General features: G+C 38.1%; 1 protein-coding gene across 1 annotated transcript in view; it reads right to left on the bottom strand.

Moving 5' to 3' along the window:
* Window positions 1–11,762, bottom strand: part of CPLANE1 (ciliogenesis and planar polarity effector complex subunit 1) — a 123,552-nt gene that overhangs the window by 51,973 nt on the left and 59,817 nt on the right. The window contains exons 27-34 of the mRNA XM_045285257.1: window positions 10,723–10,871; window positions 9,787–9,953; window positions 7,535–7,617; window positions 6,037–6,116; window positions 4,908–4,982; window positions 3,469–3,661; window positions 1,390–1,683; window positions 416–1,183 (exon numbers count right to left, since the gene is read on the bottom strand). Coding sequence (XP_045141192.1) covers window positions 416–1,183; window positions 1,390–1,683; window positions 3,469–3,661; window positions 4,908–4,982; window positions 6,037–6,116; window positions 7,535–7,617; window positions 9,787–9,953; window positions 10,723–10,871 — 1,809 coding nt within the window. The remainder of the gene's footprint in view (window positions 1–415; window positions 1,184–1,389; window positions 1,684–3,468; window positions 3,662–4,907; window positions 4,983–6,036; window positions 6,117–7,534; window positions 7,618–9,786; window positions 9,954–10,722; window positions 10,872–11,762) is intronic.

Genomic DNA, 11,762 nt, shown 5'->3' with positions numbered 1-11,762 from the left:
TGGGGGACAGACAACAGAAAAGTGGGTGAAGGGACACTTCAGACAGGGCAAGATACGACAAAATAATAATTTATAAATTATCAAGGGTTCATGAGGGGAGAGGGAGCAGGGAATAAGGGGGGAAAATGAGGAACTGATGCCAGTGGTTTAAGTGGAGAGCAAATGTTTTGAGGATGAGGACAATGAATGTGTACAAATGTGCTTTACACATTGATGTATGTATGGATTGTGATGAGTTATATGAGCCCTTAATAAAATGATTAAAAATAATAATAATAAATAAATCCAGGTAGAACATAAAAAATAAAAAAAAAGGAAACATGGAAATGTGCCCGGGCTTTTCAGAGGGCACATGGTATTTCTGGTATGAAAAACTCGGGAACCTCAATGGCATCACCCTGCAAAAACGCATTACCGTGTTCTCTGAGGATGGATATGAAGGAAGTAATGACAATCGGGAGTACTTCCTCTCTCTAGCTCCCATTCCGGCTGGGACTGAGGGCACAGGGACGGATGCTCTGGAGGCAGACACGAACATGTACGGAGGGTTAAACTGCAGGTGCAGTAATGGAAGTCCAGAGGAATTCAGAGGAGATTTCTCATGGAGACCGGGTGTAATCTCAAATGGCCTTTCTGGTTTCATAAATTTTGAAGAGCTCTTTTGAGGTGCAAAGTTTTCTGGTCCCACATACTGATCCAAGTTCAGATGTGCAGGCATTTCTGTATTTACCGTTTCTGCCCACCTCTTCTGTTCAGCTGCCTTTTTTATGGCTTCAGGATTGTACTGGTTCAAATTCAAGAGGGAGGCCGCAGTAGTGTGTATGTCTCTCTGTGAAAGAGGAGGCTGGAAGGAACCTGAAACCCCCCAAGCCTCTTTTGGTTGTGGCAGAGGCCTGAAGGGAACTGGTGGAACTCTTCCGGTAGACAAGGGAAGTGGCTTGAATTCATGCTTTGGCTGGAACTGGAGCAGAGGAAACCCATCACCAGGAGTGACCATTTTCGCTGCTGGGATAAGCTGAGGTGTCTTCTGAATGGCAGACATGGACAAAAGGTGCAGGTGAGTATTGGCAGCAGGGGCTGGAGACAACATAGTGGGTGGTAAGTTGTGAGATGTTGGAGTTAGTCTTCTCTCTTGGGGTTGGCCTTCTAAATGACTTAAAGGAATACTCTCATGTGAAATATTCTGGAAGAGAAATAAAAGACACATAAGTCTAAAATCTATATACTACAAATTCTTTATGTTGAAATTATTGTTCAGTGTGTTACTGGGATGGGGGGAGTGAGGCATTAGAATTTAGTAACTGCTAAAAAAAAAAAGGACTGACTGAAAAAAATCACCACTCAATTGAACTACCAGGAAAATTTTCATGGTGTTTTTAAATATATCACCTGTACATTTCCATTCCTGTTTTGATCGGATTGCTCGACTCTTTGCTGACCATGTGGGCTGGGATTGCCACACTCTCTGGTGTATTCTCCTGTGGACTGTGGTTTAATTAAAATCCTGTTCTTAAGATTTCCACCGGTATCTTCAACATCACTACTCCCTCTTATGGGGTTTGGTACTTGGCTTCCCACCAAATGCACAGACTGAGACTGCTGTACAAGATGCTGTATATTCGGGAGATTAGCAAAGGACGACCCAACCACCTGCATTAGGCTCATGAAGTTGATCTGTTGCAGCTGGAATAAAACACAAGTTTTAAATTGTAGAATATAATCAAAACAATCTAAGGAAGCAGCAGCCATCCAAGTATTCCACAAGAGTAGTGCCTTCGTCTCAGTACTTGCTAATTGACTCATGAAAGCTGAGTAGTAGGCGAATTGAAAAGAAAGCAGAATGGCTTTCTGCCTTCAGGAAGCTGTCCACTGAGAATATGAGTGTTCACTAATGATCTAGCCCTGATTGATGAAGCAGTTGACATAAACATCCTAAAGGAATTGTCTGGAGAGTGAGGAGGATAATCAAAATAACATTCCTAGAATGGAGCAGGACTACACTGGATTGGTTTAATTAAAAACCCCTTCCCCATCACCACTTCCCTGTGGTCAGCAGCTCTGGGCATATGTGAGACAGCGGATTACTTGATTTGGCTCTTCTAGCCATAGGCATTGTAACTCCCAACAAACAACTTTTTCCTGAGGGCAAGAGAAGGTGGAGGAAGATGCTGACAGATGATACGGTTCAGCTGTGAATGATTGTTAAGAGGGCTCTGAGTGTAAACATCTGGAACTCAACATGAGGATTGCTGGGTATAACTACGCCAGCCCAGCAACAGGAGGGGGCATCTACCAGCCAGAAAGGCAATCCTTGAGTGGAGCGTGTCCTCCAGACCCTGAGATATCTGCATCTTGGGCACCCTTCAGCCAGAAACACAAAGCAATGACACAGCAACAGAACCAAGCCAGGGTGGGCTTCCTGGCCCACAAAGCAGGTGAAGCTGAGGGCCTTTTAGCAGGAGATCCAACACTCGCAGAATGGGGTGCTTCTAGGCAATAAACTGGGGAGCTAAGTTTGCTGACCCTTGGAGTCAGAGCTGGGTACCTTTGGACTGAAGCTTATGGTGCCATGGGGTGTCTTATGGGCATTTGAGAAAAACAGCAATAACTCAGCCATGTAACATGGTCTAAGCAGGACAAAGACCAAGGGGTCATGTGAGTGACAGGTAAAGGACCAAAAAGAGAGAGGGCTGCCTGCAGACACAGCTGGAAAGAGGTTATCCTGACTGAAGAACTGTCTTGGCCGTTTCTGATCCTGCTTTGTATACTGTTAACATCCATGATAAGGCCCACAATTGTATGGGTTTTGTATTATCAAACCCGGCCAAGATGTAAAGAGTGACAGTTGATATCAGAATTGGCAAAGGAGGAAAGAGGAAAGAGGGTAGAGTCATGTTTGACCTCCCCTCATTAGGAATCAGCCTTGGGCTGGAGTGGAATGTGATTCTCCTTCCCCTTTGTGTAGCCAAAGGTCATACACTGCCAAACCCCATACTTACCAGCATATCAAGGAGCTCAGTTAAAAGTCATTGTGAGAAAACACTGGGCCTTAGAACAGTGGTTCTCAACCTTCCTAATGCCGCGAAAGTTCTTCATGTTGTGGTGACCCCTAACCATAAAATTATTTTCGTTGCTACTTCATAACTGTAATTTTGCTACTGTTCTGAATCGGGCGACCCCTGTGAAAGGGTCATTCGGCCCACAGGTTGAGAACCACTGCCCTAGAATTGTTTTAATGACAAGAGTACCAGAAAAGAAAAATGCCTGTAATTTAATTTCCAGTTGTCTACTTCTAGATACAGTATATACTCGAGTAAAAGCTGACCAAATATTTTTTTACCACAAAACTGCATTAAAAATGTGCTGAAAAACTCGGCTTATACGTAAGTATATACAGTATTTGATAATATTTTGAAACCTTGTTTATACCATAAGTGGGTGTGTTTGTTTATATATAGATAAGCTCACCTGAACTAATTTAAACATTTCATCTTGGAGCATTTGCCTTACAGAATCCGAAGAGTCTGGTAATTCAGTCCTGGGTTCATTTCTCTGAGTCTTGCGAGGTGATGGCACAGGTGTTCGTGGAGAGGCATTGTCTCCTTTTGATACGAAAGGTGGAACTGAGGAAGATTCACCCTTAGAAGGAGGAATATGTGCACTATGTGGAAGCATATTTTTAAAAAAAGCACATTAACGAACCAAAGAAATTACTCAGCAAGAAAACCCTAGAGCTCATCTTTCTGTACCTGTGAGAGTCAGCACAGTTTGTACCTGGCTGTCTTTAAAAGAGACGTGCACTATGAGTTGACCATGATCACCTCCCAGTGGTGTCACTTGTGGTCCCCAAAGGTATCTGAGCTGGAAGCCTGTACAACCATTCTGATTAAATTCATAGACTATGTAATTTGATGTGGGAGTAAGTTTTTGTTTCTACCTAAAATTAATAACCCAGACTAGTTAGGAAAATTGGATACAGAGTAGGTTAAAACTGTTTAATTTCAGGATTGGTAGAGCCAAGTATTAGAGATCATCACTAAATGCATAAAAACCACAGCAGTTCTAAACTAACCCCACAGTTGACACTTATAACAAACTCAAACAAAAGATAAATTCTTACTTAGAAAAGCAAAAATCACAGCAAGGGTTTTATTTTTTTCTTAAAACACTAATAAGGATTTCTTGAACACGATCAGTACTCAGGTTTCTAGAAAATCAATCCCATAAACTGAGTAATGGGACAAGCAATGATCTTAGTCAAATGACTTGCTCATTAAGTTTCCAAAAACAAGGAATATATTAAATTACATTTAGATGAAAGATCACTATCAAGAATAGTTGCCTTTTACAAAGCATCTAATATGCTCCATAATAAAACATTATTTAGCAAATCCACATGCAAAAAAGTAGGCATTACAATCAAACTGCCTATTTAAAACAACTTTATTCAGTTTTGCTTTCAATAAGTAGAAAGCATAACTAAATACTAGTCATGTAGGATTTCTCTGATGTAAAGTTGGATTACATTATCCTCCTATTTCAGCAAGACTTCTAAACACTGGAGATCAGACTGTCTTCCCCTGTTTAACCTCTGAAAAAGAAACTCTTAAGTACATAACTGGATGGATCTGTGATTAGAGAAAATTAAGAGATTAGAGGCTGAAAATTAACAGTAATAAATCCATCACCTTTTTTCAAAAATGATAAAAATTAAATGTCTCTTGTATGTTTTTAAAACACCTTGTTAAAGAAAAATTTTTCAATAATTAAAGTTTCAGAAATGTATACCTATCTAGTGCTCCTTCAATGTTTCATGCTACTTTCATCGTATTCTTAGTTTTTAGTTTAAAAGAAAAAAAAGCGGTTCTTAACTATTTCAAAATGGAACAGTAGGCAAAAATGCTTACCTAGAAATCTCTGAACTTGTATCACAGAGTGAGTGAGGAATCGTATGTTCTGTAGTTGAAAAGCCGTCAATCATACTGTTAATAAACAATTACATGTGACTGGGAAGCAAAACATTCTTCAAGTTATCTAAGGTACAAGTGATCTAATTGCAGCCATGAGTCTTAAATATCCTCTAATCCTCTGTAATGCTTAGCTCATAATTATAATCTGTTTACATTAATCTCCATAGTAATAGATTCAAACAGAGCTTGTTTGGTTTCACACACTACATGGGCACCTGACTGTTCAGCAACCGAAAACAAGAGACTCTTCAATGAGGGACATGAGGCTAAACTGGGATCGCAAATTTCCCTTATGAAGCAAGCAGATAACTTTGTTCAGGAGCACTGAAGAGCCCATTGAAACAGATGAAACTATAATGGCCAATTGTTACTAATAGAAATACAAGTGTATTTTTTACTAATAAAAATATAAATGTATTTCTAAGTGTAATATGTATTTATTTTAAAGGCAGATGACATTCATCATATCATTTTTGTTAATTAGCCACAAAAGAACTGAACAAAATTTGTGTCCACCCCCAAAAAACATTTGATTGTTATCTCTCTTGCCCAAGGTAATTCTAAAAATTAAGAAATCAAACTACAAACTCTAAAAGCCGCCTTCTGCTCTCTTTGTAGCAAAGTATGGGTTAAAAGCATACATTCATGCCTCAGTCCTATTCCTCAGTGCTCAGTAATAAAAACACAAGATTATGTCAAAGGCTGCAAATATTATGGCTCAATTATTCTTTTAACTCAATAAAAATGGGAAGATGGTGATATGATTGAATAATTAAACTGTGATATGTGAAATATATGCCAAATAAAACTATTTACTAATAAGACCAAAAAGAAAAGGAAAGGTGGGTTCCTAATTAGAAGTGGATGAAGTCTGTTGTATTTATATCTGTACTTTATTCTGATAAGATTGATGGCAATGAAACAATAAAAGGCATTTTCAATATCATCAAATCATGGTTTACTTGGCACGCTCACACCACTAGACACATAGTGCACACTACGAGAGCTCTGTAGTGTGCGTTGGTGAGGTCGACAGGCGATTACACCAGGCTGTCTTCCTTCTCACCTTTTCTGCTCAGTCAAGTTTTTTGCCATTTTTATCTTCAATGGTGCTTCTCTTGAACACTGAACTTCTCCTGTGGAATGCTATTAAAATAGTACATGACAAAGAAAAAAAAAGGTAAAACAAATAGATATTATTGTCTCTGATTTTTGAGTTTCACATTTCACATTCTCTAGAATCCATCTTTATTTAGCCTACTTCCTATTTTCATAAAAATATATTCAGCACCCCCTACCAATTAAAAGCTTTTTTACTACAGCCCATAATCTAGTATAAAGTGTAGGTATCTGTTTTTGCAGCCCTCCTGGATCTTTCAAGAGCCCCCAAGAGGGTGGTATCATCCACTTAGGGAAACAACTGATTTAGAATAACAATATAAAAGAAGGTGAGAAATCAAACATTACAGCGTACTCTCAGTCCTGTTCTGACTAGATCCTTTCATCATATGAATTACCTGGCTCATCACCCTGAGCTATAAAACATACAACAAGATGATAGTAAACTAATATTAATGCAAATTATAGACACCTATCACTACATGATTAATTACTCTGTGGAAACAACGATAAGATTTAAGAAATATATCAAATCCTTATTAAAACAATTCTTTGAATAATTAGGAATGGATATGGTCTATCTGAAAATTCAGGGCATGGGTAAACTTTACAGCACACATTAAAAAAACTTCACTGGCATCGAGTCAATGTCGACTCACAGGGACGCTACAGGGCTAGGGCAAGCAGAACTTCCCCTTTGATTTTCCAAGACTGTAACTGTTTACTGCAGTAGAAAGCCCCATCTTTCTCCCTCAGAGCTTCTGGTGATTTAAAACTGCCGACCTTGAGGATCATAGCCTAATGGGTAATACTATACCACCAGGGCTCCCTACACTAATATGCATAAGTAAAAAAAATGATGAGCTAATATCAAGGGCTCAAGTACAAAGAAAATGCTTTGAAAATGATGATGGCAACCTATGTACAAATGTGCTTGACACAATGCATAGATGTATGGATTGTGATAAGAGCTGTAAGAGCCCCCAATAAAAGTATTTAATAATAAAGAGAAGGAAGCAGGCTTATTAGTATCTTAAAAAATACATAAAATTATATATATGATGGGTGGGAGAGCCCTTCAAAAAGTCCATAGGAAAATATGGAATTATACAATAATGGAATTTTCCCACGAGCTTTTTGAAACCCCTTTATATGTACCAAAACTGTAAACTACTACCTGAATTCTACTTTTTAAATAAGAAACACTTACATATGTCTTGATTAGTTAGCTTACTAATGTGATTTATGAAATGGAAATTTGCCTTCAGTTATTAGACATCTTGGCAATAGAATTTTAATAAAAGAAAAATGCTTTATAGTATTGGCTATATTTTACAAGTCACAGTGAATTTCTAAGAGATAATGTGATATGTCAAGTAACACTTAAGGCTAATTTAAATATCATAGAAATGATGAATAAATGTATCTACTAACGACTGACTTACAACTTCCAAAAGCTGTGGTAAGGTCTGCAGACAAACAGCAACACTGGCACTTCTGAGACTTTCAATGGGCTCTTGGGTGTTTTCTACAGGGAAACAAGAGGAAGAGAAAAACTTGACAAATAATCTACTGACTTTTTAGGAGAAGCAGGGAAAGACAAATTTAAATGGCAAGAACATTTTCTAGCCTCTTAACAAAGTCACTTTCTTAAACACATGGCGACTATCCCCTTTTCATCAGGCAAGCCTTAAGCCGCAAACCCACGAATACTGAGTGTATTCCAACTTACAGTGGCTCTATGGGGGAGAGTACAACTGCTCCTTAGGGCTTCTGAAGTTTCATTTTTATGGGAACAGGCCACCTTATCATTCTCCCACAAAGCAGCTGGTGAGTTTGAACTACCAGCCTTGCACTTAAGCAGCCCAATGTTCAGCCCATGGCACCACAGGGTTGTTTTTTCTCTATGAGATGAAGTGTCCCTGGGCTGCTACAAGAGACTAGCAGAGAGGGATAGATAAGAAAGAACTTTACTTTGAGCAGGGAGAACGACAAGATAGTACTAAACAGCTATAGTGTAGTCTAAACCCTGCTGGACCAGGGTTCTTTAGACGAGTTGGGGGAGGCCTCATGTGAAGATACTTCTGGAAAGCTCTAACGGTTTCTCTTTTTTAATAGTTCCTATTTCCTAGCAGACTTCCACAGTTTCATGGAATAAATTGACAGAATTAACAGATGCATCACAATTAGATTAATGCAAGCAGCTCAGTAATTTTAGAAGATCTTGTTAGGTACCATCAAGTTGGCTCTGACTCATAGAAACTTCACATATCCAACCCAACAAAATACTGTCCAGTCCAGAGCCATTCTCACACCCACAGCTATGTCTGAGCCTGTTTCAACCCCTGTGACAATCCATCTCATTGAGGTGTTCCTCTAATTCACTACTTACCCAACCAAGCATGATGTCCTTCTCTAAGGACAGGTCCCTCCTGATGACATGTTGAGAGTAAATTAAGACACAGTCTCACCATCCTTGTTTCTAAGGAGCGTTTTGACTATACTGCTCCCAAGACAGATTTTTTGTGTGTTCATTCTGGCAGTCCATGGTACTCCCGATATTCTATACCAGGGGTCCTCAAACTTTTTAAACGGGGCCAGTTCACTGTCCCTCAGACCCGTTGGAGGGCCGGACTATAGTTAAAAAAACAAAACTACAAACAAATTCCTATCACACTGCACATATCTTATTTTAAAGTACAAAAACAAATGGAGCAAAATCACCCGGCGGGCCCGATAAATGTCCTCAGTGGACTGCATGTGGCCCATGGGCTGTAGTTTGAGGACGCCTGTTCTATACCAACACCTTAATTCAAAGGTATCAATTATTTTTCTGTCTTCTTTATTCAATGTCCAGCTTCCATACACATAGAAGGCAACTTAAAATATCAGTCGAGTGCACCTTAATATTCAAGGTGACTGGGGGAGGAGTGGGGGAAAGAGGAGCTGACACCAAGGGCTCAAGTAGAAAGAAAATGTTTTGAAAAGGATGATGGCAACTATGTACAAATGTGCTTGAGACAATGGATGCATGGATTGTTATAAGAGCTGTATGAGCCTCCAATAAAATGATTTTTAAAAAGTCAAGGTGACTTTTTTTTTAAGGCGACATCTTTGCTCTTTAACATTTTAAAGAGTTCTTTGCAACAGATTTGCCCAGTACAATACATCACTTGATTTCTCGATTGTTGCTTCCATGGGCACTGATTGTGAATTCTAGTAAAATTAAATCCTGGACAACTTCAATCTTTTCTGTTTATCATAATGTTGCTTATTACTCCAATTGCAAGGATTTTTTCCCTATGAGGCATAAAAGCTGCAGTCTTTGATTTTCATCGGTGTTTCAAGTTCTCTTTGCTTTCAGCCAACCAGGTTGTACCCTAGGTATACTACAGGTTGTTAATGAGTGTTCTTCTGACCCTGATGCACTTCATCCTGCAGTCCAGCTTCTCATATTATTGCTCCACATATTGAATAAATATGGTGAAAAGATCCAACCCTGACACACACACCATCCTTAATTTTAAACCATGCACTATCCCCTTTTTCTATTTCAATGACTGCCTCTGGGCCTAAGTATATGAACATAGTCATACTAACAACTATAAACTAAATAAATCATCATAATCATTGTTCGTCAATATTAAACGTTATTTATTGTCATTATCATAAAAGATTATCATCTAAATGAACTGACCTTCACAGTCTGCTAGGTGTATATCCATTTCCTCTTGGGTGAATGTTTCTACTTCTTCTAAAGGATCCTCGTCAATGTTCTCAAGTTCTTTGTCAGGATTATGAGAGACAGAAATAATCTCATCACTGATTTCTTTTACTTCAGTTTTTTTTTCTTCAGTTGGCACTCTAATTGACAGAAATGCAGCAACTAAAATTATAACCAATTCTTACAGACAAAAAGGTCTGCTTTAATTCATTCGGGATTTGAAAACAAGAACTTAATTATCAGATTTATAAAAACAAATGCTCTTTTAAAACACTCATGTGTGATACATACTCAACTCAATAAAACAAAGTCTCTGTCATTGAGTTGCCAGCTCATGGTGACCCTGTGAGTTTCCGAGACTGTATCTTTTTATGGGAGTACACAGCAACTCTTTATGGGAGTAGACAGCCCCGTCTTTCTTCTGTGGAGGAGCTGGTGGTTTTGAATTGCTGAGCTTGTAGGTAGCAGCCCAACACATAACCACTATGCCACCAGGGCTCCTTCTGTGTCATATACTAAACATTTCATAAAAGTCTAATTTCAACTGATCTAAATTGTTTGCCTGTTTCACAAAAGGAATTTTCCTGCTGTAAGGGCTTTGTCTTTCAAACATACTGTTATTCATAGTATAATAACCTCATATGTAAAACTGGCTGAAGTGATTAGTTCAACTTTCTCTGACATAGAAAATAAATTAATATAAGTAAAGGGTACTTTCTGGATCTATTAGCTCCTCTCTCAGAAGATACAAGGTAGACCAACAAAGAGAAAACATAATGTGCCATGAAGTGTTATAGCCATTCATAAAGTGCTCATTTCCAGTTCATTCTTTTAACTTTCCAGGGTTCAACTCTTCCCTTTCAGTCCAAACATCATCAAGCTGGTTAATATATTCAATTGAAAGCTTACTTCAAGATATTCTGACAAGATTCGCTTCGGTACTTTGACTCCTCAGCCCCAGCTATAGCTGCTAGAGCAACTGCACAGCCGGCTTCTGCTTCACTCTCATCTTCAATCTCGGGTTCAGCCTGACCTCTAGAGTGATGATTCTCTTGAACCTAAAAGCAATCATTTAAATAGTGAGTATTTATTTTTTAAACACTTATATTTCTGTATACTTTAAAATTAACCACAACTTCTACAGAACTTCTGAGTCAGTCTTTTCTTGTTTATGAAGTATTTACTGTATTATTGCTACTCAATATTTATGGCTGAAGCAAGGAGCAAGTCTTATTTAACCCAAAAAATTATACCTGAACCTCATGGTTTTCAGACCACGAGATAATGGCGACATTCCTTCAGTTTTACTATTGTTTGCTATTATAATATTTAGTCATCCCATCTGTCTCTTACTTAGAAATTCAGGTAGGAATTGCCCAGAAATGATTGCACGTTTCAATACCAATTATCAAGCATCTTATCTCAGGATGACAGAAATTGGTCATACACACACACAAAAACCAACAAAAACAAACTTACACAAACACACACTTCACACCCTTCAGTTTAAAATAAACCATTTTATTTTATTATTTTTTTTAAATAAACCATTTTAAAATATAGTTACTTTAGAATAAATTTAGATACTGTTAAAATTCCCAATAGATTTTTTTAAATACCCATTGTAACTATTTATTATTATTATTTATAATCCTTATGTAAATCAAGAAAAATTTGACTATTTTTTATAAGTTCATATACTTCTTTTGATTGCAACAACTACAATCAAACTATTTTATACAAAAAATGCTTATCTTGCAAATAATTAAGATAGTTCTTTGCTACTGGTCAATTAACTCATCTACTGACAGTCACCTGTCATCCTAGATTTGGGTCTCCAACCTCTTCTGGCCACGGAGTACACAAGAAATGATCCCCAAAGCATGTGAGGAAACACCAGTCACAAAAACGTAAAAGCTGCCCATTGTTCTTCGAGGAACACGCATGGC

Source organism: Echinops telfairi, unplaced genomic scaffold, assembly GCF_000313985.2.
Source record: "Echinops telfairi isolate 266 unplaced genomic scaffold, ASM31398v2 ScPeMD7_7469;HRSCAF=8507_1, whole genome shotgun sequence".
NCBI classification, from domain to species: domain Eukaryota; kingdom Metazoa; phylum Chordata; class Mammalia; order Afrosoricida; family Tenrecidae; genus Echinops; species Echinops telfairi.
This window is presented reverse-complemented; position numbering and strand designations above follow the sequence as displayed.